Genomic DNA, 26,139 nt, shown 5'->3' with positions numbered 1-26,139 from the left:
TGGAATGGCGATGGCGCTGGTGTTATGACCGTTTTTATGTGTAGCCTAGACGGGACTACACTAAGTTGTCGCTGAGTTCACATGGATTGGTTTTGGGGCACCGGATGCGTTACAACTCGTGGTTGAGTGTGTAAAATCACCCGATTTCGTTCAATTATCTCTAAGTTCCTTGTACTTGAAGACTCTTAGTCTCGTCACAGCCGCTTCGCTTTGTCCGTTTCCCTTCTTCTTTGTCTGCTCAAGGTCGAGACCACAGCTCTATGGTCTTTGGAGCGCCTTGTGAGCTGGATCAGATGGTCCAGAAGAATTCCTAAGGCTTAACTTCATCTTCGAAGGTCAATTGATTGTCAATGGCATCTTGAAGTTGTTCAATCGACTTGCACTTAGTGCTAGACTTTGAGATCTTCTTGCACTTATTTGGGCAGTTAGGGATTTACATGTGTATGTCCATTATGCCATCAGACTAGATAAGATATCTTTCTACACTGTAACTGTTTGTGATGCTTTGTTACTAGGACACCAAGTGTTAATAGACAGTTCATGCCATCCTCTTCACTAATGTTGGGAACCTAGATATAGTAACGTTGATTAGTAGTATATTGATATTAGTCTACTAAATTCAAGCATCAAACATCCTTGCCTTGTTTCTGCTATTGATTGCAAAGATCTTGTTGTCTGTTGAGATTGCTTTTCAGGTTATGTGTAGGTTTCAACAAGATTTGTGAGTTTCGATTTGTCTTTTCACCCGGATATAGGATATCAGAACATGAATGATAACACGTAGAAACGATCTTAGATTATAGTATAATATCTCTTTAAGCTATAATATGACTAAATCTTGCACATATGCTAACATCGTGAGGCATTGCCACCTTCGTTCCTCTCAACATTGCTCACTTTTGAGCAGAGTAACCCTCGGACTTAGCAGAGTGTTTCGTCTCGTCCATCTTGTCGGACGCAGCATCTTTGGCCGCGGAAGCACTGAAGAAAGGAGTCAGATAATTCAGAATAGTTCGAGATTTGTGTGTTGGACTGTAGGGTCATATATGCTCGAGGACCGTGTGTTAACGTACCGAGTGCCAATGCCTGCGTTTGAATCCTTTGCAACCTTGAAATCGATCAGTCATACGTTCTGAAAAAGTAAGCGTCTTCCCTGGACATACCTCCTTGTTAGCCTCCTTGCTGGTGCCAGAGAGACCCTCCTGGACCTTGATAGATGTTAGCAGTGAAACTTAGAAGCATGGCGGGATCTCAGAACATTCTTACCTTCTCAGTAGCTTGGTTGACAGTGTTCTTGATGGAATCCATTGTGTATTGATTTGATTATTATCGTAAAAAACTTAAGTTGGTAAATGCTGAGGTTGATGATCAGTTGAGGTTGTGTATGATGATGAGGAGAGGGAATGAACTGGACTGAGGAGGAATGGGGGTTTATATAGATTGATTCACTATCCTGGTTTCAACTTGTAAGTAAACCGTCGTCATCGAGGGTTTGACCACTTGTTAGCGTTCACGGTTTGGTATGCCTGTCCCCATTGCTCCCCTCCTGTCCAGTTATCATGGGCTATCATGTGAAGGGGAAAAGTGTCGTCATTGACTGGCTTCTGCATAGGAGTCCTACGTTGCCTAGACGGCTTGATACGTTACTGTTATTGATAAGTGGGAAGCAATCGGTCGTACCCCAGTAATGCTCTGGCTTACTCGACCACTTGGAAGCAAGATAGCAAACAAGCTCGGGCGTTTGGCTTGTGATGGTTGTTCGAGAGACATTCCTGACGTCAGGTCATCACCGGAACGTCATCTCGATCAAAGGATCTGGGACTTGTTTTATTTGGTGGGGGTAGAAGAGGAGACTGGTCTGTATACGCATTATGCGCGCCGCAGGGTACAGGCTGTGCCCTGTGTATGGTGCAATTCCTAGATGAGATACCTAAGTTAGATACTGACACATGATCGACCTCGGTCCCTTGCGGCTTAAAATTCGCCTCTGTTCCAAAGACTCTCCAGAGTTTGATGTCATTTCAGAGCTCTTTGAAGGTTTTTCTTCTTTAAGCAGCGGACCCACTCCCCGTGATATCGTGTAACACGATGGGTCAGATCTGCCCCGCTTCCGGGTTTAACGGGGGCGCCACATAGCGGGGTAGCATAGAGTGTGGCGGTGACGTGGCCAGAGCTAGGTATCTACCAACAATGACGTTATGTGGACATGCATTTCAATTACGCTTATCCGCAAGCTACGGATAGTTACCTCACACTTCACTCATTAGGTACAGTATTTTGTGCGTCCCCAAATCGGGCATTTGATTCTTCAACTTGCTTGCTTGTGACCGACTCCGCCCGAGGCGAGTAAAACACAAATTACGCCCGACGCCTGCAGTTCTGCTTGCTGGTGCTGATTGGTGTCCTTTACTATCTGCTGTGCTCTCCATCGAGATCTCTCCCCTCGTGGTCCTTTTCGACGGAGCAATGTCTCCGCTACCAACCTTTTGTATGCATGTGCTTGAAATTCTGGTTTTCTGATGTGCCACTACAGCCTTTTGGTGGCTGTTTGTTTCTCGATACTACTCTATAATGTTTTCGATTTTTGAGGCTTTTTGTCCTAGTATGGTGTCAAGCCACATATATCATCTCCTAGAGGGATGCAGGTAGCAACTTATTTATGTAGAATCGTAAACAGGTCACGATATTATGGTACCTTTCTTCGCTTGAGTCTTTGTGAGAAAGTACCGATAGATAAGGTCGGCATGGATTGTGACACGCCAATCGCATACCAGGGTAGTAGTAAGTGTTGTAAATCTTGCACAATCTGCTGTGCCGAGACTTTGCATTTCCTTGTTAGGATCGCAATCATTCCTCTTCCTCCCACGCCTGTAATATGGCCGTGACTCCCCTAGAGGAGGAAAGAAAACTTAGGACCTTGATCCTAAGTAACAAAAAGGCTTAGGTAACTTAATATAAGTTTAGGATAAATTTAGGATAAGTTTAGTATAGACTTAGGCTATACTTTGCTGAGTTTATTTTGACACCTTGTATCAAGGTCTGGTGTTTTCTTGCTCCTCAAGGCTCCCCTAGTTAATGCTGGTGGGAACTCGAGCCTTCATAGTTATGAAACACTTGGGTTTTGGCGCTCGACGATTTAATCACACATCCACGTAAATCTGTGCCGTGCCATCGTGAGTGGGAAAAAGACAGTAGTAAATTCCACATACTCCACTGCTATTATTTGATGCCGTCACCAATACTCGCTGTTAAGATTACATAAGAGCCCGGAAATATATCAGTCGTCCTCTCAGTCATGTCCGCCACAATTGGTCCCATCTCATGGTAGCCACTGATGATGTATACCTGTGCTCATATGGTCGAGGAGTACGGAATGTGTCGAGTTATCGTCTAATTGTTATTCCTTCTGACGTCAAGAACAGCCAATATAATGGTAAGGAAAGCTGCAAACAGCACAAATCTTGACACCAGGGGTTGAAAGTCCTTACAAATTGACCCATCTTTAACTCAACTCATACTGCGCCACGCTGCTCAGACCCAATTGTACTATAGCCATCATGAGTGAAACAGCGTTTTCTCTGCTCTTGTTGTTCACCTGGAGATTATTCCAGAGCGGGTTCAGGGTGTTCGCCGAGTTCAACATAAATATATCAAGTTATTGAGGGCTTGTGTGTATTCGTTGCACGGATGATACAGCATGTGACCAACCCCTAGGGAGCGGGAAAATACGAGACCTAAGTTTAAGGTGATAAAATAAACTCTATAAAAGGTATCCTATACTTATCCTAAACTACCTAGATCTTTATATTAGTTAGGGTTAAGGTCCTAAGTTTTATTACTTCCCCTAGCCCACGTAGACGGTCAGACGACAAGTTCCTGCATTTATTATCACAAAGACTCGCTTAAAAACATCATGTTTCGTAACATCGACCACAGAAGTGCGAAATATCAAATTTTGTAGCTCCCTCGGCAGAAGACGACATGTTCGTAGACCCGAGGGTCCCGCAGGAAGACATGTTATTTGATGGAGGATGTTAAGATTTCACAACAAAATGATGAGTAGATAAAGTCTGAAGTTTGAATAATATATGTGCTTTTTAAGAAGCAGAAACAAAGCAAGAAATAGCAGGGATGAAAACCATGAGATCCTGTTCCATACCCAGATTGGATAGTGAAGTCGAGATGCTATTGTGGCAGGTAAAGAAGACATGAAGAGAGAGGAAGGGTTAGGCAGTATAAAAGCTGTGAGACGGCCTTTAAAACATGACTTTGGCGTCAGAATCTCCGGTAAATTATACTGTAATGTAATGCTTATGGAGTACACCGCTTTCCAGATAGTCTCAGTCCGTGACAGTTTCAATTGGTAAAAATCGCAGATGCTTCCTTGCCCGAGAAACGATCAAGGTACAACCTTGTGGAGGATTTGGGCAATGTCTCGCTCAGAGAATTCATATTGAAAATTCAGATATCCAGTGCTCAGTATATCTTCAATCGACTTATTGAATACACCTCTGCCTCCCTGTTTTCGTTATATGATCGCCTGAACCATGGACAATTACCGTGTCTGCTTTTTACAACTTACCACATTTGGATCGACATGTGCTGCATGATGTACATTTAACAATACTTCGAATGATCAGTTTCTCTACCAAGGTGAGAAATCCCCGTGATTTTCGCCAAGTCTTTGGAGTCAGTGTCCTCATACCATCCGAAGTCTCTGATTGTTGCTGTTACCACGTGCCAGAGCACGTGAACAGTTTTAATCAAGCTTCGCACAAAATGATACATACGACTGTATATCAGAAGGCCCTTTCTGGAAAATTCCCTACTATAGTTTTACGGTTCTATATTTGGACTTGTTCTTCTTTCTTAACATTGCGACGTGAGACATGGTGGTGGTAACTTACTGATACTCCACAGCTTGAAGCTATCGCGTAAAGCTACCACCGAAAACGAGCCGCAATCGCGTCTCATTTCCGACACGCTCCTCTCCGGAAGCTCAGATTTCCTCGACAACAACACCATTGCAACTGTAACTCAATAACTGGACTTTTTACTCTTCAATCTAATTCCATCACAAGAGATTTATTACTGGGGTTCGACGCAATGGCCACAGAACCCTCATCGTCCCTCCGGCCCGACCTTTTCGACCAAACAACAATCATCTCCCTCCTCTCTACGCTCGCAATCGTCTTCGTCGCCTATGCTGCCTCTTTGCGTTTCTTACCATCCTCTTCCTCGGGGGTTCTCCGGTTTCTCTTCATATGGCATCTCGCCGATGCCCTGTGTCATTTTCTCCTCGAAGGCAGCTTTTTGTACCACTGCTTCTTCTCGCACCAACCCCTTGCCGATGATGTGAAGACGGACCTGTTCCCAACACCTCCTGGATTCCTAGGTTATAGCGATCGAGTATATGGTGCGCAGTCAGGTGGAGACAACCCGTTTGCCCAGCTATGGATGGTATATGCGAGGGCTGACAAGAGATGGGCTGGTGTCGACTTGGGGGTTGTAAGTCTGGAGTTGTTGACTGTGTTCTTTGATGGGCCTTTAGCTGTTTATGTGTGCTACTGCCTCGCTAAGAAGGATCCCAAGGTCAGCATCTGGATGATTGTCCTGGCTACTTGTGAGCTGTACGGTGGTAAGTCTCGACAGCACCTCAATCTATATGGATTCGCCAAACTAAACAATGCTCAGGATTCATGACTTTCTGTCCTGAATGGCTCATTGGAAGTGCTAATCTCGACACGAGCAACTTCATGTACCTTTGGGTTTACTTGTTCTTCTTCAACACTCTCTGGGTCTGGATCCCACTTTGGATTATTTGGTATTCAGTCAAGGACATCTCAAATGCCTTGAATCTGCGCCAAGGTAAGAAGACTCTCTAGACGACACCAGGAGATCACAAGCCATGAAGTCATTTTATAGTATATATGTAGTGTTTATTGTTGAACTGCAGTTGTTAGGGTGCAGAACGCAAAGCCCAGCTGGGGCATTGAGATAATGGATGCTGGCACACGGCAGTCATGCAGAGCATCTTCTGAGGAGTTTCTTTTCTTTCAAGCCTAGATACCCGAAGCTTAGATCTAGATCTTATCATATCTCTTGAAGGTTAGGATCATATCGTCACAAGAACCGACAAGCTTACGGTCAGGCCATCGTAAGTTTCTCAACAGTATTCGTCCTCTCTTCTCCTGAGTAATAATTACGTGGCTGATTTTCACTCAGTATTGGTGATGTATCTCATTGAACTCGTTACTATATAGATTTACTGGTAGCCAAGCCCCTGCGTCACGTCCAAACAAACGACCCGAAACCTTTCTGGAAAAGTGCATATTTACACGAGCATAGCACCCTTTGCAGTGACGATAAGCCGTGTTTCCTCAGTTCAAATAGTACAATGAGAACGCCAATCCTCAAAATCTGTCGACAAACGCCACCCTTCACATATATGATTTCAGTCCATACTAAATCGGTACACATCGTATCATTTCTCCCACTCCTTGTAACTCTTCTGCTTTTGTCTAGTATTCCATCCCAACTTTCCACTGATACTGTTCACCCAGTCTTCACTCCTCCGTCCCTCGGCTTGCACCGAGGCAAATGGAAATCTACTGGCGCTGATGGTCACGTAATCTCCTGGCTTGAGCTCGACACGTTCTCGGCCATCGAAGCTCGCCCATGAAGCTGTTCTTGCGCTATATGGAACACCGACCCGCAGCACAATCGTGTCAGGAAGGATAATAGGCCTGAATGACAGGGTGTGCGCGCATATAGACGTAACCAGCATCACGGGGTTCTCGGGGTGGCACAAGGAGCCCCCGGCGGCGAGATTATATGCCGTTGAGCCTGTGGGTGTCGATACGCAAATACCGTCGGCTAAGACTGAGGTGAAGTGCTCATCATCACCAAAAATCTCGGTAGTTGACATTGCTAGAATATACATTAGAACATCTCCTGCAGGAGTAACGTTTACTCTGGGATTCTCACTTGGGTTTGGTCCTCTGTCCACTACCACCTCATTCAGAATCTCAAACGTCCCATCCGGCCGATGCGTGTGCTCATCTTCCCTCTCCTCACCTATAAGCTCTTCCACCAAGTCTCGGGACTGCTCCTCCTCCTCCTCCTCAGAGCCCTTGCTAATCTGTGCTCTCTTGCGTGGCTGACTCCTCATGACAGTGCCTTCGAAACGAAGCCTCAGGCTGACTGTGACCCCCTTGGTGAAGGCCGTCAAGAGCGTCTGCTGATAGTCCTCGAAGTCAAATTTGGTCAAGAAACCCAGGCTACCTAGTGCAAAACTCAATACAGGTGGTACGATGCGCTGGAAGAGCCAGCTGGCATATAACACTGTACCATCACCACCAAGTGAGATGACAAAGTCAAAAGTATGAGGTCGTGTTCTGCACATGTTCTCGTCCCAATATCGGAGTCGCCTGTTCAACGTTTCTTTGACAGCCTGCTCGTTCACGTCCCCTTTATCAAGATATTCCTTGCTCACCTCGTCAATGAGGCCACTGACGTCAAACTTCTTGTTTGCTTTGAGCTTGTCTTGAACATAGACGGTGTAGGCGACCTCGTGATTGTGCTGTAGGAGCCACTTGACCAATTCTCGTGTTTTTGGGATTAGATCTTGGTCGTATATCTTTGTGAGGATGAATATGCTCTTGACCTTGAATCGAAGGCGCATGCTACTCAGTCGGCGACTTAGCTCACGTACACCCCAGGCCATATCGCTAAGCTGCTGCTTGGTTAGAAGGCGACTTCGCACATCGTCCTGATAACCCGAAAGGTCAACGTCGGACATGCTTTTGGTCATCTGTTGAGTCCAGGCCTGCTGATCAGCTTGGCCTGAGTGTTCCATACTGCCAGGCTCGACGACAGCGCGACACTTCTTCTGATATTTGGGGTCCACAATCGAGTCGAGGCTGTCGTCGCGAACAGCTTCGATGTGATCGCCATTGAGAGCCTTGTGAAAGGTGGCATGGCTAGGATTTGGATTGTTGCTTAAGTATGATGGAGGATTGCTTCCTATTGAGGGTTCCGACTCTGGCTCGCTGGCTGAGCTGGCAGCATCTTTTGCGCGTCGCTGACTGTCGAGAAACTGGTGGACTAGGCACTCATCACGCCGCGAAGGATGGCGCATGACAGGCGCCTTGATCTCTGAGGCAACCATTGAGCTTTTGCGACGATATGGGTTTCCGGGATCGAAGACGACCTGTTTTGGCGATTATTAGATCAGTCGCACCATTCTTGGTTGTCCTCTGGTGTTGGCGACAGTATGGACGAACCTCTACTGCCTTGCAGTCCTCGTCAGAACTCCCATCGGATTCACGATTGCGACCATCTTCAAAGTGAATATGTTTCTCCGTGTGGTCTCCCATTTCTGCAGTTGAAAGGATAACGCACGATTGTTCCTTTCAATTGCTGTACCTTTTGTCTTCAAAGTGTTGCTCGTATGGTTGGATGACGTTGTTAAGCCCGGCTTCAATAGCGGGGCAGCTGGTAGATGGATCCACTGAACCGCTCCTATGTAAGAAAGCCAGGACTTTAACGATCTTGACCCTTTTTGAGGAGAGTTGATATTAAAATCGTCCTGATCGCTAAGTTCTCTTACTTTCGCCGCCGTAACTCTACCATCTATGTATCAACTAAGGTACTTGGAAATACGAGAAGGCTTTATATAGGTAGGTATCTTAGACCATGACAGCAGCTTCAAAGACTCGACCCAGCTATTGCCCATCTGCAGTGTGCTGATATAACGACGGTGGATCCCTCGTGCTGGGTCTCGCACATTATATTCCTAATTGCATAGGAAAATGAACTCCTAGCTATTGGCTACGACTTTGCATCCTTGTCAGCCTTTTTGGATAAGCATTGAACTCGCGTTAGTAAACTTAGCCAGTTTAGGGTAACCAGGAGCCCAAAGCATCATCGTGATAGTCTTAAGCCAACAGATAGAACATTAGTACATATTGCTTGACCATGATAAATTTGTTCATGTAAGGTCGGGAGCTGTAGAGTTAGCGTGGCCGTTGATGATAACTAACGTCACTTAGAGCATGGCTTACTGAGGCTTACTTGACGTGCTGGTGGAAATGACCAATATGACATAAGCTTCTGGATCATTGATCGAAGGCGGTAAACTATGCGATATCGCCTCTCAGGAATGAATACCTTCGTTAGCGTCAGTTCCGCATAAATAGTCTCCCCATTCAACATGCGAATATGGATGGTGTTCCAATATCTTGTGGTGGTGTGAACAGCCCCCTCAAAGTTCTCGCGAAGGCCTCAATCAACTTGAGCCCGTCAATGCAAGGTGAAACTGTGTGAAGTCTAATATGTTAGTAAAACGGTCGAAGATATCTTTTAACTCGAAGCCGAGAATCCAAAACATCGAAACAGCATGAGGTATCTCCTTTGGCTATAAATGCTGATGGGACAGCATAAGCAAGAGCAAACAGTCAGACCATTGTTGATCGAGTTATAATACAAAAAGAAAACAACGAGAAATGCGTTTATTTAGTACGTACCATAAAGAAGAAGGATGCATTTTCATCTTGCATTACACAAATATAGATAGGGGTGCCAAGTTGAAGAGGGAAGTGAAGCTACTGCAGTAAAGCTATAATAAGAGACCTGTCATCCGTACCCCATGCTTAGCACTCAGTAACACCTTTGTTTTAAGCATCCATTACAAGAAGATAGGATGAAGAGCAGGTACTATTGACACGAGGTTACATATAAGTACCCGGGTGCTTCTTGTAACTGATACCAACCCTGAAGTCTCTCAAATCAAACGCTGCGCAAGCCACTGACTGTCTGCTATAGCACCCATAGCTATAATCCAGACCCTTTCCGGGAGCACTTGTTTGAGGAGGAAACATCTCACTTCATTATCCTTCTAGCCTGGACGTGTGAGGAAACAGTAAAGAGTGGGCAATCCATGTTAGACTAATGCCTAGAAAACAGCAAAGACTACACAGTATGGCATGTAATCAGGATGCTAAAATAATAGTATCAAAATGCTTACTGAGTATACTCCAGCTGTCTAAGCTGTCCTAAGCTTATCCAAGCATCTTCTAACCCTTGGGATAAAAGCCTTGACGTTCCCTAGCTCTCCATCAACAGGCATGGAGAGTGAAAGTCACACAAGTAAAGGTTAATAAACCGGGCAAACTATCAGACAGAGACTCAATGAATGTGACTAGCCATAACAAACTCGCTATCAAGTCGATTGCTAATACTGTACTAGTCTAGAGCTAGATGCTGATGAAACTTCTCCTCATTCCAGAGATCTATGGGTTCTTCACAGTTATATTAAACACAGCACATCCTCCATCCACTTACATGCGTGCTCTTCCCCAGTCTAACATGCTCCCGGACAGACGACTCGGTATTCTTAATAAGAACCAACGCACAAGACTTGTCAATTTACGAGTCGATAGCTGCGTACACGAACTGCCAAGATTTCGGCACTTGAACCTTGTCCTTGTCTGGCTGACCTCGCTTACAGAGCTGTGGGTTTCAAAGATAAAGTGGAAAGGCTTGAAACAACGAAATGGGGAACCAACCACCAGGTCCGCAGATACAGGCGGACAAGGCTGGCCTTGGGGAGCAAGAAAACACAAGACCTAAATTTAGGATGATAAAATAAATTCCACAAAAGGCATCCTAAATTTGTACTAAGTTACCTAAATCTTTTTATCACTTAGACTTAAGGTCCCGAGCTTTATTTCCTCTCCTAGGCTGGGCTCTCAATGGAATTGACTCGCTTCCAGCTGCAAGCTAAGGTAGCAAGCTAGTGCCCTCTCTCACTGTGCAGGAAATTTTTAGGCGTTCGCATGGCTCCGTTGACAGATCTGTTACCGGGTGCAAGCTCTGAACCTTGCGAAACGTCCCTGTATCCATCGTCTCGTGGCTAGCCGTGCTCCCCGCCTTCGGCACCAGCAGGATCCGTGTGACCTGCCATTGTAATCTCAAACCCTCTGTTCCAAAGGAGGGAATGGCACTCGTCTAAGCTCTTGGCTCTTTAGTCATGCTAAAGGGGATCCCTCCCTAATCCATGTTTCCTTCTTGTTTTAAATCCACGGCGTAGTTGCACAAAACGGACAAACGTGGGCGCTAGCCCAGATGCGGATTAACCCCACCGTTTGCTTCCCTTGAACTCCTGCCTCTTACAACCCGACGAAACTTGACTCTGTAACAACAATGCTTCAGCCTCTTCGAACCGGCGTTTTTCGCCGCCCTCAGAGCACTCGTTCAAGAAGCTCATTCAGTGCTGAAGTATCACTATCAGGAGGGCCTTGAGAAGTAGTTCAGTTGTGGCTTCCATTCGAGGTCGATCATTGTCAAAGCTCAAGTGAGAATGGCACAGATGATCGAGGCCAGGGAACTCAATCTCGTGGTGGAGTAGCATTCTCTTACACCGATTTCGTCAGCGTATTCGAGAATCAGCATCCCAGAAACCCAATCTACACGGGTGAAACAATACCCTTCTCGCTCTAATGCGGGAAATGCCTCTAGCCCACACCAAGGGCCTGGCCTGGCTCGCTTGGCTACCATTCTTCACCACCATCTCTCAGGGGCGACAGCTTCAATGCTACCAAGCTCCGTCATGAAGCAGCTTGATCCTTGCTCTTTGGAGATTTCTGAGTCGCGCAGGGGTCACCAAGCTCACCGGATCTAGGGCAATCTGCGTTCCCGCTCGATGTGATTTGCCCTCAATTCGAGATATCAAGTCCTATATCGCCTCCATCGCCTCAGTCTCCTCCCACCTAGCTGGTGCTTGTCTGATCTTCGTTTCTTTTCTTGTTTTTCAATCTTACATTCGTTTGCCACAGGCCAGGTGCCATTTCCATTTCATTGTATCTCATTTTTACAGTACATCTCGAGTGTTTGATCATCTATCTACTGCTTCTCAAACTTTGCTCTGCTTCTCCAATTGACCAAATATACGCCTAGAGGTCATTCTGGTTCCTGCTATCATATCTCGGTGCTTTCCCATTTCATTCATCATCTTTCTTTGTCCTTTGGCATCCTAGCCCTCTTTCAATACTTTCATACGACCTCGACCTCGACATGGGAAACTAGGTCTACCAAGAAGGATAACGCGGTGCCGGCACTGTGAAGGCTTAACGCCTGCCCTCTCCTTGATAATCACCTCGAATTTGACCAGAACACGACAACAACATGGACAACGACCCGACGATGGACTCGACCGGCTTTCAGTTCCAGGCAAATTCTACATCAAAATGGGACAACGAACTCAAGTTTGCTGCAGCTGGCTCCGTCCGCACCTCGATCATTGTCCTATCGGTTTTCAACGTGATAGTAGCATTCGCAGTTACTATCAGTATTCTTCTGCGCTCATGGAGAACACTGAAACAAGTCGAACCTATATGGGACTTCAAGTATGTACTGCATTTCCTGATCCGCAAGATTTTGTTCTCACAGTCACTCTTAGGTCGTCTTGGCTTCGGCTAGTCAAAGGACGAGATATATACCCCTTCGTACTTTCCTTGGGCATTGTAGTTCAGGGAATTGTGTATGCTACTGCTCAAGCCAAGGGACTTGAGTCACTAATGATCCTTGGGTGTGCCACGGTATCGAGAATGATGCTGCTCGGTATGTTAAAAGATTAATGAGCTTTCACTTGAAGATACTAATCCAATCTAGCTTTTTTCATTGTACCCTTCATTCAGATATTGTTCGGGCTGGAGTTGACAATCCGTATTACGAGGCCGAGCGTATTCCCCTTCCGTGGCAAATTCAACACCCTTGCCTGTCTAGTAACCATTGGTATCTTGTTGATCATCGTGTTCTCCACAACCTTTGCTGTTCTGCCATCGGAGTTTTGCTTTGCCAGTTTGATCTCTTTCCTACATCGATACGATGCCGGATGTTTTGGGGTTCTACTCACTGTCATCCTGATAGTTCTGATCGAGTGCGGAGTTATATGCTTCAAACTTCATACTGGTGCCAGAATGCGCATGGTTGAGAGGGACGAGGCATCTCGCATGGTTTACCATATGATAATTGCTGTGATATCATATGTAAGTACGTATCTGAAAGCGATAGCTTGTACTAATTCCGAACAGACTTTGCAGATAACTTTCTTCTATAATACGACGTTCCGAGATACAGGAGCAGCAGATGACACGTCAATGACACTGAACATGATCGGAACAGTTGTAATGAACATGTCAGGACTATTGCTTGGCTGTCTGTATCTCTTCTTGCGATCAAGCAGATCCCCAACCGGCTGTTCTGATGACGACATTGAAGCGTCTCAGGGTTTCAGAAAATGGGGTGATGACCAGGATCAAGAGCCTCCAACCCCTGGGTCTGCGATGCTACAGCCTCTTGATCTTCCCAAGCTGGCTCACAAGGCTGAAAGCAAAGAAGATCTGACGCTGGACGACAGAGTGGAAGACAAAGTGTTTGGTGCACGCAAGGACTTCCTCAACCGTGGCCTGAAGCCCCTGCGATTGGGAAGTATGCGTAACTCAGGCGGTCTTCCATCCACACCGAAGCCTGTACGGACATCATCAAAGGAGTCCATAAAAAACTTCAAGAGGAGCATGTACAGCATTTTCCCCAAAGCCGAGCCACCTAAGTCGCCCATCCTTTTGCCGACAACAACCTACAAAGAGTCTACACCCAAGAAAACACCGGCGCTTCAAAATTTAGCTGACGAACTTCTTGCACCTCCTGCCCTCCGTCTACCAGATAAAAGATTTCGGTCAAGTGGTGCTTCTATGCTCTCAACTGCAACTGTGCAGATTGGTCTGCGCCTTTCCAACATCGGCGATATGCGCCCCGCCAAACCGGAGCTCAAGCTAGACACAAATACAAACCAAGTGCACAACCTTGACTGTCCCAACAGTACAGTAAGGTTCTTCCCAAGAAAAACGAGTCCACTTGCCATTGCCATCGTCGATGTCCCAGGCGAGGGCACTAGGTATAAGATTCAGGACAACTTTGATGAGAGACTATCCGAGAAGGAACTTCCACCAGTTCCTCTCAGCGCGGGTATGAATACTCCGCCGGAGACAACTCTCAGTTCCGCTGTATATAGCCCCCAGGAGAAAACGCCCGTCTCAGCCTCGCATAATCCCAGGGCTGGATCAGCCAGTTCTGTAAGAGCCCATAGTCGACAGGGCTCAAGAAGTATGGGAGAGCCAAGCAGACTTGCCAGCCGTCAGAACTCTAGGGTCGTACCAGAGGTTGGCAGAATGCATAGCCGACAAGGCTCAAGGGCTGGGCCAGAGACGGGTAGAGTACATAGTCGCCAAGGGTCAAGAATTGACTTGGAGGCAGCAAAAGGAAAAGGACCATGGATTTGATAGAGGACAAAACGGTTTGGCAACTGGGGAGGATGACGATTTCATGAACGGTTTGGCAACTGTAACGATTCCCTTGTGTTTTTTTCTTTCATATTTAGGCCGTCTTTGAAACTAGCGTCGAGATTTGGTCCCTTTTATATATAGATAATACCAGAAGATTAGGTGGACATCCTCAATGACATTTCCAATGCCAGAAGGTCGACTTCAGTCAGGACGGTATCGCGGAATTCAGGATACCGGTAATTTATATTAGTATTCAGTCTCTTGTGTGATGATTGTTGTCAATTCATTGATGGCTATCTGTCTTTCTTTATCGTTTGAGAAGCAGCTCTCCTCTTCTCCCACTTCTCCCAACCAGCCTGGCACATGTCCTCTTCAACGACAAGGTCCCTAACTCTGAAAGCTCTCGCCAAAGGCGTCTCTAGAGCCCATTTCAGCCAGCCGGTTTGCCTCACGGCAGCAACAATAATGAACCAACCGAGAGCGCTTATGACACCTGCAACACTACCCACGACGACCTGTTTAGGGGTGTGGTAGTTCAAGTATACTCTGCTCCATGCCGTCGCAGCCGCAATCGCCGCCCCAGCTACACTCACAGCAACTCTCTCAAGAACGCTCCACGGACGGTGCAAGCTACTTGCTGCACGAATACGATGTACACGGGGAGGTTTGTGGCGGACAAGCAGGAACAGAGCCAGGGAGACACTCCAGAAGGCAACGAATTGTGCGTGGGAACTAGGCATGCCATAGCCCTTGCCGTGTATGCGACGCGGACGTTCTTCTTTAATCAGCCGTTTCAAGGCAAAGTTGAGCACCTCACAGGCAAGTTGACCGAGAAACATCAAGGCGACTTCGACCTCGCGGGTAAAAAGGACGAGCGTGGCGTAAACGATGCATAGGGCTTGGGGGAGGAGGGCGAGGTAGGCGCAGGCGAGGGAGACATGATCGTCAGGGTCCTATTTGCGATTGTTATTGCAGGTGATTTTTGTTGTAGGCGTGAAACTTACGTAGTAGACGTGGGTGACGGAGAGAGAAGCGAGGGGAGTTGAACTGTCGTCCATGATGAGCTGGCTAGGTATGTGCGGTATCCGAGAGATTCAGGATATAGACAGAGGCTGCATTCTCCTGGTAGGGCACCACCGTGGTCTCTGATTGGCACAGTTTGTATATATGAAAAGGAGAAGAAACAAAAAACAGAGGAGAGGCTCGAGGCAATCACGAGTACAAGTAAAACACAAACGAGAGGTAAAATCCAAGTTTAAGCTAGGTCGTGTTGTAGCCTCTAGTTAGGTACCTTAGCCAGTAAATGACGATGTACATAGGCGGCTGGCTGTGGCTGCATATGTGGCGCAGGCAGGAGAAGAAAAAAAACGTGGCGTCTCGGATTTCGGAGTCTCTTATTTGTCAACGCTGTGAATACCGGATACCGAAACAAGGCGTTACCACATTCAACCACGGCCAAAGAGTCATCTACGTTACTTTACAATGTTATAACAGGCGTGAATAATCTCGTCCCATTTCCTTCATAGCTCAATATTGCGTCTTACTCTTTACAATCCGGCGTTAGTCACTAGCAAGCCATTCCGAAGTAGCCCTATCTATCTTGGGCACTATCTTAAAAACCCTCTCCTCGCCCCTCTCTCTACGTAAAGTACCTCCACCAAAGAAGCACCTCATGTTCAAGTCTTGACAAGGAAGAACGAGAAGGAGACTAAAATTATGGAGGCCTAACAGAAACTCACTAAGAAGGGCTGGTAAATTTGAGGGCCCTTGGTATTTGACATACTTACTCAGCCTCGCCACTCTGGGCAAAGTCTTTGCTGAAGTTCATCGCTCACAATATACACTACGCTATTAGAGGATGAACACTCCTCCCAAGGTATAACAACTCATAGCGGTCCCGAAGTGTCGAAAGAATCAAGGTCATTAAAAAGGGGGCCCAAAAGAAAACACTGGCCAAGGAGCCTGCCAAGTGCATTCTGAACTATCTCCGGCCTTGTCTGAATTTCTGGTGTCCTGACGGAGCTGTGAGGTTTTCCTATATCCCCAACAGCCATGGACTACAACGATGACCCACGTCTCATAGAGCTTGGCTCTATTGAGGCCATATACCCAGAGATCCGCCGCCCTGACGCAAAGGACCCCTTCACCTTCGAGGTAGATCTCCCCGTTGAGCCCGCCGCTCCTGTTACTGTCAACTTCCCAGCAGCATCAGCACCCGCCCACCCAGGACTCACAACACTTGGCCAGGCTACTGAGAATGCCCAGCCTGAGGTTGACTCTCTTAAAGTCTCGTACCTGCCCCCTCTACGGTTGAGAGTCTCTCTCCCAGAGGGTTACCCTACAGATGCGCCACCAGACATTGTGGTATCTACCATACCGCAGTGGTTGTCGAGGGAAACGATCAAACGGCTTGAGGATGATGGGCCGCGCTTATGGGACGAGATTGGTCGCGATATGGTTGCATTTACTTACATCGACCATATTCAGCGCGCCGCTGAAGACGTGTTTGGAACCATCAGTCCTGAGGGAACACTTCAGGTTGATCCAGAACATAAACTCGCCGTGCTGGACCACGATATAAAAGCCAAAAAGGCAGCTTTTGAAAAGGAGACATTTGATTGTGGTGTCTGTCTCGGTATGTATATTCATCACGGATCCTAAGTCACCTACTGAAGTTATATAGATCCCAAAAAGGGCTCCAAGTGTCACAGAATGCTTGACTGCGGACATATATTCTGTATTCAATGCTTACAGGATTTCTACAACGACGCCATCAACGAGGGTAACCTTGCTACTGTTCGTTGTCTGAGCCCTAACTGCGCCAAGAAGCGTGCAGCCTTGAGAGACACAAAGAAGAACAAGGTTGCCATCAGCCCTAGCGAGCTTCTCCAGATTGGTCTTTCCGAGGAAATGGTGAAGCGATACGTGACGCTAAAGTACAAGACAGAACTAGAGTCTGATAAAAACACAATATACTGTCCACGACAGTGGTGTAATGGAGCAGCCCGATCGAAACGTCACAAGAAGCCGGAAGGTTTAGAGTTTGCCGAGACGTCTGATGCTGAAGAAGAACAGAAAGAACAAGAACAAGAAGGGAATAGTGCCAAGTCTGGGAAAAGGAAGAATAAGAAAACGTTTAGCAAAGCGAATCTCTTGGCTATCTGCGAAGACTGTGGCTTCGCTTTCTGTGGCCAATGCTACCAGTCATGGCACGGAGAGTTTGTCCGATGTGCACCACGACGTGATAAGGGAGAACTCAGCGAAGAGGAAAAAGCATCACTCGAGTACCTACAGCTTCACACAAGTCCATGCCCTACATGCAACGCCCCTGCGCAGAAGACACACGGCTGCAACCACATGATCTGCTCGCGATGCGACACTCATTTCTGCTATCTATGCTCTTCATGGCTTGACCCGGTGAATCCATACCAGCACTACAACCAGCTGGCGGGCGGCAAGGTCACTTCCTGTTACATGCGTCTGTGGGAACTCGAGGGTGGCGATGGCGACGACGTGGGCTTAGGGTTCGTTGGTGGCCGCGGTCCCGTTGCAGATGCTCCCGCGGCACTCGATGATATTGAGCTTATGCCTCTGCCGGAAGTCATCGAGTCTGATGACAGTGACGGCGAGGATGGAGCTAATGCCCAGGGCAACAACAGACCGCTTGGAGGCCAGGGCCAAGGTATCGAGATTGCGCGTGAAGGACCCCTCGTTATACGACTCGTCGATAATCAAGCTCGCGATGGTCGAAGGGCTATTCCTCCCGCTGCACCCGACGCACCGCAACAACTCGCGGGCCGCGGCCATAATGGCCCACCTCGAGGTCCAGCGGGGCGAGGACGCGGCGCAAGACGGGCTGGGAGAATAGGAGGCGCCGGAGCCCGAGGAAGAGGAGGAAGAGGAGGAGGAGGAGGAGGAGGAGGGGCTCGTGGCGGGGGAGCTGTTGCTAACCGTCAACGAGTGAACCAGCGACAACCTCAACTACTTCAGCAGGCACAGGGCCAGGATGAGAATAACCAGGATGGTCTGGACCCGGCACAAGAGGCCTGGGTCCGTCGATTTGTGCAGATGGCGCTCAACGATGAAGAGGATCTCGTTGATGGTGATTCTGATGAAGATGATGGTAATTGGGTCATTCGGTGACAGCTGTCCTCAGACAGGTTCCCGATCACGCCAAGCGCGGTATGTATGGTATGGATGGCAATGCGCGGCTCCGCAGTCACGACCCAAGGTGGTTTAATGATACTGTGAAATCTCTAGATACTGTACATTTAGGGAATCACTATATGTGTCCTGTAGCAAATGCATGCATGATCTACCATCTCCACCAAGACCAAGATCCTACCTAGGATGATGTCAACTGGGCTTTGCTACGGCAATACATATGTGACTCAATGGCTACCTCACTCACAGCAAGTATCCTTCTACGAGAATCAAGTTCTCCTCGCCCAAGGACGACGCCAACCTGAACCGGCACGTTAGTCCTAAACCCATACCCCCCAACCCATTCAGCGCACGTCGGGTTCTCGATTCGTGTCTGCTGCAATCGAGAATCTTCGGTATCAAAGATAGGCTCCGCTGCAGCAACCCAAATTCGTCCTTGACAGCCGTTGGATATGTGGAGTGTGCATGTATATATGTACTTGAGACTGTTCTGGTAGGGTGACCTGCCGATTACTCAAGCATGGCCGTATGCCTAGCATTCCAAATTACAAGAACTCATTTAGACTTGTGGGAAATGCTCCGATTCTGAAAGACAAAGCATGATGCTTCGTCAATTACCGAAGGTAAACGTGGGCTCCTCCACATGTATGGAGATTGTAAGGTAACGTCAAGTAGACCGCCAGTCGGGATTTTCACTCGGCAGACGACTCTGATCCCAGACAGCTCGACCAGCCATAGAAATATCGATTTGTTTTGTTCTGTTTCGTTCTAAGGCTGCTCTTGATCCAAAATGGAGAGCCCTTTGCTCGCTTGAGACAGCTGACCAATGTTTGCCTTGATACCGTATCCTCTGTTGCTATAGTGAGTGAGCTGGCTTGCCGATCGACACTGTGACCCTGGAAGATGTAGACGCCCGTGTACTACAGGTGGTCGAGGATGACAACCATAAAGTCAACCATGTACTTCTTTTTTCACGAGACGGCGGGACGGTTCAGCGCGTAAAGGAACATTTGCAACGAAAGATAAAAGATGGGAGATAAACTGTCCGCTGCTTGACTCCAGAGGTCATAGCACAAACTAAACGAGATCTAGATATTAAGATCAGGATATGTAAAAGGCCCTACCGCTAGCCACATGATGACCTGTCGGTCGATGCCAAGTACAAAGACACCCTCTTTAAGCGGACACTGCTCCGGCTGACAGAAGGTCCAGCAGCTAACGCGAGGGTAAGGCGCAAGCGTGCTCGAGCTTTTGTTCACGTGGTGTCGCACGGGATCACCATCTTTGTTGCTTGATAAGACACCAGCTGCTGGTGTACTGTACATGCCTATCCAGACCTGCTGGCATCAAGGGTTAATGCCTGGATAATAAGCCGTGACATGCCGGGTTAGCCTTGAACTGGCCTTGAGACCTCGTCTCGAAACTGCCGGCAATGTCGCTGCCGACCATGAAGCTCATTATGTCGAAACTCTATGACCAAACAGGGATTTAGGTGCAGCAGCTTGCAGACGCCGCCCTGCTCACAGCTATTGCATATGTGCGCACAAGTCCGCGCGCAGGTAGACTCAACCTTTAGCCAACAATGATAACATTGATTGTGATTATTGACGGGCCTAAGGTTCTGGGCTGACAGTCGCAGAACATGGGAGTCATTAGTGAGACCCATGGTTTTACTATGTTTGTTGCTACTGGGCAGCTTAGCTTAGTTTCAGACATGACAAGAAACGTATCGAATTTGTTTGCCGGCTGGTTCTCCAGACTTCTCCTTGCCAGGAAATACTGGTAGAATCCAAGGAGAAGAAAGTAACAATGGCAGTAGCCAACAATCTCGCTGTTGGATCATGCGGCAGTCTCTCTTAGGAAGAGCTGATCCTTATCCAGCCTCAAGATCACTGTCCCCAATGACGTGGTAAAAAATCATCAATGAGGTTTGGAGACCTCTAGTACCCAGGATAGGCTGGCTCGGGAGCTCTACAGACCCTTGTTCTTGCTCTGGGATCGGACCCTTTCCCATGCACACATGCTGCATGCGTGTCTGTCACTCTTTGTCCTCGTCGCAATTAAAAGGTACCTTTTGGCGCTCCCACATACGCCCTAAGTTTCTCGCCCAGATGCCCGTTTCTGTAGTGGACCAGCGCATACATGCTGAACTTAAATCAGCTCATCCGCATTGAATCGACTCAGACTGACGGGGGATCTCTTTAAAGCTTCCCTGTGGGCGTTGCGTTGATCACCCACTGCCCCAATGCTGCCGGATCTTGCCAGCCAGGAGCCGCAAGCGTGCTCACGAAACAAAAGTGTCTCGACATAAGTGCGGTAGGGCTGAGCTCGCGATACCACGTCAACGTCGAGCAGACTGGCTGATGCAGGTACACGGATCAAGCGAGGCCTTCAAAGCGAACCTATTCCTTTAGAGGCATTTTTGTAGTTGGACATAACGCACTGTAACAAATATCACAAGGATTTTCTAGCACATGGAAACTCGGAAGCAACTGGCCAGTGAGTTAGTGGGCCAACAAAATAGAATAACAAGGATGCCTCTTCTCACAAAGTTGATTAAAGCATCTGGGAAATGACGATTAACTAGCGTGAGTTTGTACTCTGGATGCAGGTAGAAGCGACATTTCAAACCTATTGCCGTAAATGGCCTGATGTTTGAAAAGTCTCGGGACTGTTCATCCCCGCGGCAAAGTCGCATAATTAGTTGCACAATTCAACTTGTGCAGTATTAAAGTTGATAAGTATCTTCCCTAGGGTACTTGCATGGTTAGTCACAGTATGCAAGTAGAAGGCAGACCTACATTGATATTTCTTCAAGGGTCTCTGCCGATCGGTAGCTGGGGAGTAAACTTTACCTACAGATATGTATGCACATACGCAATGTTTCGTTTCATTGCCTAATTGTTTCTTGCGCCCTCTGCCACTCGAACCCCGGGTCGCGCGTGAAAGGATGAGGTACCACAGCAAGACGGTTGTCAACGGCAAGATCCAAGTAGCAAGCCTCTTAGCCTCTGTTACAGCCGGTGGAGCTCAACTGGAGCCAATTCAACACTTTACCAGGCTACCTATCTATAACCGATAACGCGTCAGATAGGTATGTAGGTATTGAGATCGCTTCAAGCCTGTTGTAGCCACAAACCAGGGATTAGCATGAACCAAGGCCACCAAGCACTTCTGATCAGGTACCAAGGACTGAAGAATTGGGAGCAGGGCCACAAACTCATCTCGCTGAATTCTGTTGACTTCATGCGCATTAATTCGTATAATTTCGTCCACCCAGGGAGAGATTCTGAATCGGTCCATATGCATGGTTTGCATGGTTCCGAGATGAATCGCTTTCCTGATTCAAACAAAGGTGATCAAGAGCCGGGTCTTCGATCGGCGTTTAATGTTCGGTTCAACGACGGAGCTTGGCCAAGGGATAATGAGCTATTGCCCAAAGTAAGTCAAGTGTCTCCCAGTCAAGGTCGAGGAGGGACGATCAGCATCCCGAAAGGGACTACCGGCCGGAAGGACAAGGCCCAAGGCAGTCCAAGGCACGCCAGTTCGAGCTTACTCGACCTAAACCCGGAGACATGTGGACCTTTGTGCTTGAGACAGCAGGGGGCGGGACCCATCGGCAGCCATCGGACAACGCTAAAACTGAATACCAGCAGGGAAGCCAATCGACTCAGCTTCCCTGAGCTCATGGCACTGTGGGCGTTCAACTGCCGCGATCTGCTGGCGCGTTGCAACGTCTGTGGTTACGCTGCGGTTGAGGAACCAGTAACCATTGCCGTCTCAGCTTTATCCCGCCCCCTCCAACGGCCACGTTTATGAAACATTCCGATAATGTTTCTCTCTCGCTGCTGAGCAGCAGTGCAAGGCAGAGGCAGAACCCGACCCTGACGTAGTGACACAAACTATGGGCGGATTCCCTAGCGATGGTTCTGACATTTGTGCATGGATGCACCAGGTTGTCCTACCTACACCTTTGAGTATGCACCTACAGGACCGTTTTAGCGACTTTTCCGGATGGACCAATCAAGTCTCGGTTATATTGCCCGTCAATTCAAGTGCTGCAAAAGCCTGCTGATAACTATCTTAATACCTATGTATTAAGGTCATGGATGTGCGAAACACAATTTCGGAGTCCACATTGCCAGAATAGTCGCCCAGTTCGCAGTCTCGGCCCCTTTGTTGGAGGATCCCGTGCACATGCCAGGCTGCGCAACGTTTCTTGCAGTGCTCACTCATCATTTGTCACGTCCAGCACCAGAATCGCCTCTCAAAGGATTCTTGAGCTCTGGCAACGTCAGGTCGCCAGATTGAACAGATTACTTGTCGCAAAAGCCAACTGTGAGTAAACTAACTGCTCGTATAGTCAATAAATAGAACAGCGAAGGAAAGAAACGAGAGGGAAAATCTCAAAAATGGTGGCTGCTTCACAGTGAAAGGCTGAGCCATCCCAATAAAGCTATCTGCATTTACTCCGTACTCCAACGTTGCTTTGAAGGCAGGAGACGCAATGGCCTGCCAGATCTCAAAAAATCGCCGTGGCCACCTGGGATGGTTACATCGAGTGATTGGCGGCGGGACAGGGCACTTGTGGATAAGGGAGCTACCACTCAAAGGGTGTCTGGGCGCGTGTCTCAGGAGGAACAGTTCACCGGCGAAATTCAATTCCTTGTTCGAGTTGGGGTTTGAAGCTGTATGCCTTTTAGGATACAGTAGTTCCAGGACATGGCGCGGGCTTGGCAGCCTCGTTTGCCTACAAGCCTCGATCGATAGATAATGCTATACACACACATTCTTCATGGGTGGTTAGAAGTGTCAGATAGTGGTATGTATTGCTGTTGATACGGGAACGAATGGGGAGGATAGTTGACCACCCTCCCCGGAACAAGGACGTGATACAGTACAAGACTGCGCAAGGCATGTGAGTATGGTGAACTGCGCGCAGGAGGACGCGGTATTGAATGCTCAATATTCTATCCGTATGTATGTATGTATGTGGATGTGGGGACTCATGAGCTCCAGTCTGTGCGGATATAGAGGTTGGAGATGTGGGCATATAGTGAAAGTGCCTGGACGCGACTAATGTTCTTGAGATATGCTCCTCATCCTGGTCATGTCGAAGAGTCATGAAATCAACAATCAAAGGAACCCCAACCAGCAAAGAAGCGGGCCTCATCCTGCGTGTGGCCTTGAATCCTGGGTCATAAATGTTTTAACTTGAACATATTGGTCCTTTTTAGCTTGGTGCTTCGTTTGGTCTCGACTCTCGGTTTTGGCCTTGACTTCCCCGGTCAGGGAACATCGAAGTTGTTTAAACAAGGCGGACATTTCGCGCCTTCGCGCCTTTGACAACAATCCCTGATCACCTAGTGATAGCAATAGTGATAGCTTGATGGCGAGCCCCTCGCTACGGCCGAGCCTGGGCGCTTTAACGATTTGCTAACTCAACTGGAATGCTCCGATATGCTTGGGATTGAGCAGTTAGTGAAACTGATGGACACCAGAAAAATTGGGGGGTTCTGATATGGAGCGGCCCCTGTGGCATCGTGACGACAATAACACGCGATGGGGATGCCACACCCACGACTGATTAGGCTTCTCACTATGCTCTGTATGCATACAAAACCTGGAGGAGGCGGAAGTTTTGGCCTTGTCGGGTGAGAGGCCTGGCCTTGACCGAGCGATGTAAGTATCAAATCACAGTCTGATCAGTGCTAGATGAGAGGATATACTGTGCATGAAAACTGTGGGGGGAAGCCGTTGAGGAGGGCGGCCGTTGAGAAGGGGCACGGCCCCGGCCGCTCTTGTCCTTTCCTGGCTCGCTTCTGCTATTTTGCGTCTCTAGTGCATCACAAATTGCTTCTGAATGGCCATTATCAACCTGGTTGAGTTTCCCCTCACAGGCTCACACGTCTCGCTCCTTGCTTCGTTCAGAGCATTTCCCCCTCGTGCCCTTGTCTCACCTTTCTCATGCCCTGGACCTTGCTGGTCTTGCGTAGGTACGTACCGCTCCCTTTTCTCCACCAACGAACCAACCAAAGACAGGACCAGACATTAATTCAACAGCATAGCATCCTTAACTTTGAAGCCATCTCCAAACTGGGCGCCCATCTCAATCAAACCAAGCGTAGGTATGTTTCCCCCTCACACGTCTGTGGCCACGAGTCGCAGAGCGAAGGCAATGGAGCACCTCTGACAACAGTCACTGAGTCGTGACGTGACGGCTGGCCTTGTTTCGTTTCTCCGCCCGCCCACGTTTTGTCGAGCCCTACCGAAACAGTCTCCCATCGTCATCATTCTTAGTTAGCATCATCGTCCACAGCACGCACGTTTTCTCTGTCTTACGGACAAGGATCTTGAATTCCAGGAAAATGGGATAGTGTTGGTCCAAGCAAACGCCACATGGCTTAGAAAATAGCCACACTATTAACCGTTTGCAAGTACCAAAGCCATCGACTGTACCAGCCATGCCCGGCCCTGAATCTCCATCAAACACAAGGCTGCATGCCGGAGCAAGCTTCTCCGCACGTTCGGTCAAATTCAATTCCATCATGCGGCGCAAGTATCCCCAATCTAACTTTTGATAATAACTAGCTACCTTGCTCGTGGACAACAACACAATCAACAAACACTTTTCCACGACTCAGGCCTAGCTAGCATGGATATCCTAGACAGATAAGATCATGGGCATATGGTTCACGCTCTTCTCTGGGCTGCTGTCATTACTGCAGGGCTTTCGATATTGCCTGAACATACATGCATATAACATTACAGTACTGCTTGCTGTGATCCCATAGCATGCAAGCGGCGCGCCCGTTCCTGTTGCTGCCACTGCTGCGAGTTGGTCGATGATAATTATGATGGAGCACCGATATGCTGGTGATGGGGCCGTGCCGTTCACTCCACCTCCTCTCCGCTCAAGGGGTTTGAGTAAGCATAAGCTAAGCCGTCTCTTCTGCCAGACGAAGAAGGCAGGAAGGTGCTCCATATTCTCATCTCCCGAGTCGATCCCAAAACGGATCACACTGAAGTACTTGCTCCGGCTTGTAACCGGGCCTCCATTCCTTAGTTCACCAGGCAAGATCATAAGCTGCAGTCAGTACCCTTTTGCGTGATGTCGCCCTGTGTTAATGCTCTATTAGGGCATCTCAGCACAGCACAGCACATCATAGCGCATTACTGTCACAGCCAGGTCGTGATGCCAATGGGCGAATGTCAACCGCACACAAGCAAACCCTGGTCAATAGCAAAAATCTTCAAACCCGAGTTTTCCTCTGTTTCCTTACCTCCCTGCTTTCTGAGGTTGCCCCATTATTAACAGCTCTGTCCAACGGTTTTCTAGAAATTTGCGGGCCAGCAACCTCTACTAGGCCTCGGAGGATTCTTCTCTCAGAATCAACGTGCCCCGGTCAAGTGTCAGGGTTCAGGATTGGCTATAGGCAGGGCGGCTTGATTGAGGAGGGAGGGGGGCTGCCGGGCCCTCAAGAGATAGTCCCCGTGTCCCCGCTCGACCCATTTGCTCTATCCATCTCATCCCAACCAACCAGCATGGATGGGGGTAGCCAGTACGTGAACCTTGCGTTGGACAGGCCATGCTCTTATCCAAACTTTAGCGGCATGACTTGTCAACAGT

At 48.1% G+C, this 26,139-nt stretch overlaps 6 protein-coding genes across 10 annotated transcripts; 3 read left to right on the top strand and 3 right to left on the bottom strand.

Moving 5' to 3' along the window:
- Positions 1 to 767: 767 nt before the first annotated feature.
- Positions 768 to 1,580, bottom strand: FVEG_08011 (hypothetical protein). The gene is made up of 4 exons (XM_018896774.1): positions 1,267 to 1,580; positions 1,164 to 1,208; positions 1,074 to 1,108; positions 768 to 981 (listed from the first exon to the last, which is right to left on the bottom strand). Exons 1-4 carry the CDS (start codon positions 1,306 to 1,308, stop codon positions 894 to 896), a joined length of 210 nt encoding a protein of 69 aa, XP_018754292.1. The 5' UTR covers positions 1,309 to 1,580; the 3' UTR covers positions 768 to 893.
- A 3,306-nt stretch (positions 1,581 to 4,886) lies between these two features.
- FVEG_08010 (hypothetical protein) lies at positions 4,887 to 6,295 on the top strand. 3 transcript variants are annotated; one of them, XM_018896773.1, is made up of 4 exons: positions 4,898 to 5,032; positions 5,082 to 5,638; positions 5,695 to 6,157; positions 6,226 to 6,295. In XM_018896773.1, the coding sequence occupies exons 2-3, from the start codon at positions 5,107 to 5,109 to the stop codon at positions 5,883 to 5,885; spliced, it is 723 nt and encodes a 240-aa protein (XP_018754291.1). In that variant the 5' UTR covers positions 4,898 to 5,032; positions 5,082 to 5,106; the 3' UTR covers positions 5,886 to 6,157; positions 6,226 to 6,295. The 3 variants fall into 3 exon arrangements, with proteins under 3 accessions (XP_018754290.1, XP_018754291.1, XP_018754289.1); XM_018896771.1 differs by having other exon boundaries at positions 4,898 to 5,638; XM_018896772.1 differs by lacking the exon at positions 6,226 to 6,295 and having other exon boundaries at positions 4,887 to 5,638; positions 5,695 to 6,213.
- On the bottom strand, positions 6,207 to 8,467 carry FVEG_08009 (serine/threonine protein kinase). 2 transcript variants are annotated; one of them, XM_018896769.1, is made up of 3 exons: positions 8,286 to 8,467; positions 6,988 to 8,212; positions 6,207 to 6,930 (listed from the first exon to the last, which is right to left on the bottom strand). In XM_018896769.1, the coding sequence occupies exons 1-3, from the start codon at positions 8,376 to 8,378 to the stop codon at positions 6,485 to 6,487; spliced, it is 1,764 nt and encodes a 587-aa protein (XP_018754287.1). In that variant the 5' UTR covers positions 8,379 to 8,467; the 3' UTR covers positions 6,207 to 6,484. The 2 variants fall into 2 exon arrangements, with proteins under 2 accessions (XP_018754287.1, XP_018754288.1); XM_018896770.1 differs by having other exon boundaries at positions 6,988 to 8,467.
- Positions 8,468 to 11,148: 2,681 nt separating this feature from the next.
- FVEG_08008 (hypothetical protein) lies at positions 11,149 to 14,582 on the top strand. The gene is made up of 4 exons (XM_018896768.1): positions 11,149 to 12,407; positions 12,461 to 12,621; positions 12,673 to 13,049; positions 13,095 to 14,582. The coding sequence occupies exons 1-4, from the start codon at positions 12,187 to 12,189 to the stop codon at positions 14,340 to 14,342; spliced, it is 2,007 nt and encodes a 668-aa protein (XP_018754286.1). The 5' UTR covers positions 11,149 to 12,186; the 3' UTR covers positions 14,343 to 14,582.
- On the bottom strand, positions 14,578 to 15,619 carry FVEG_08007 (dolichyldiphosphatase). The gene is made up of 2 exons (XM_018896767.1): positions 15,350 to 15,619; positions 14,578 to 15,298 (listed from the first exon to the last, which is right to left on the bottom strand). The coding sequence occupies exons 1-2, from the start codon at positions 15,401 to 15,403 to the stop codon at positions 14,639 to 14,641; spliced, it is 714 nt and encodes a 237-aa protein (XP_018754285.1). The 5' UTR covers positions 15,404 to 15,619; the 3' UTR covers positions 14,578 to 14,638.
- Positions 15,620 to 15,759: 140 nt separating this feature from the next.
- On the top strand, positions 15,760 to 19,084 carry FVEG_08006 (hypothetical protein). 2 transcript variants are annotated; one of them, XM_018896766.1, is made up of 3 exons: positions 15,798 to 15,993; positions 16,068 to 16,980; positions 17,029 to 19,084. In XM_018896766.1, the coding sequence occupies exons 2-3, from the start codon at positions 16,398 to 16,400 to the stop codon at positions 18,486 to 18,488; spliced, it is 2,043 nt and encodes a 680-aa protein (XP_018754284.1). In that variant the 5' UTR covers positions 15,798 to 15,993; positions 16,068 to 16,397; the 3' UTR covers positions 18,489 to 19,084. The 2 variants fall into 2 exon arrangements, with proteins under 2 accessions (XP_018754283.1, XP_018754284.1); XM_018896765.1 differs by having other exon boundaries at positions 15,760 to 16,980.
- The last annotated feature ends 7,055 nt before the right edge of the window (positions 19,085 to 26,139 follow it).

The sequence above is a fragment of the Fusarium verticillioides genome, chromosome 3 (genome assembly GCF_000149555.1).
Source record: "Fusarium verticillioides 7600 chromosome 3, whole genome shotgun sequence".
Lineage (NCBI taxonomy): Eukaryota > Fungi > Ascomycota > Sordariomycetes > Hypocreales > Nectriaceae > Fusarium > Fusarium verticillioides.
The sequence above is the reverse complement of the archived record's forward strand: the minus strand, read 5'-3'. Positions and strand labels throughout refer to the sequence as shown.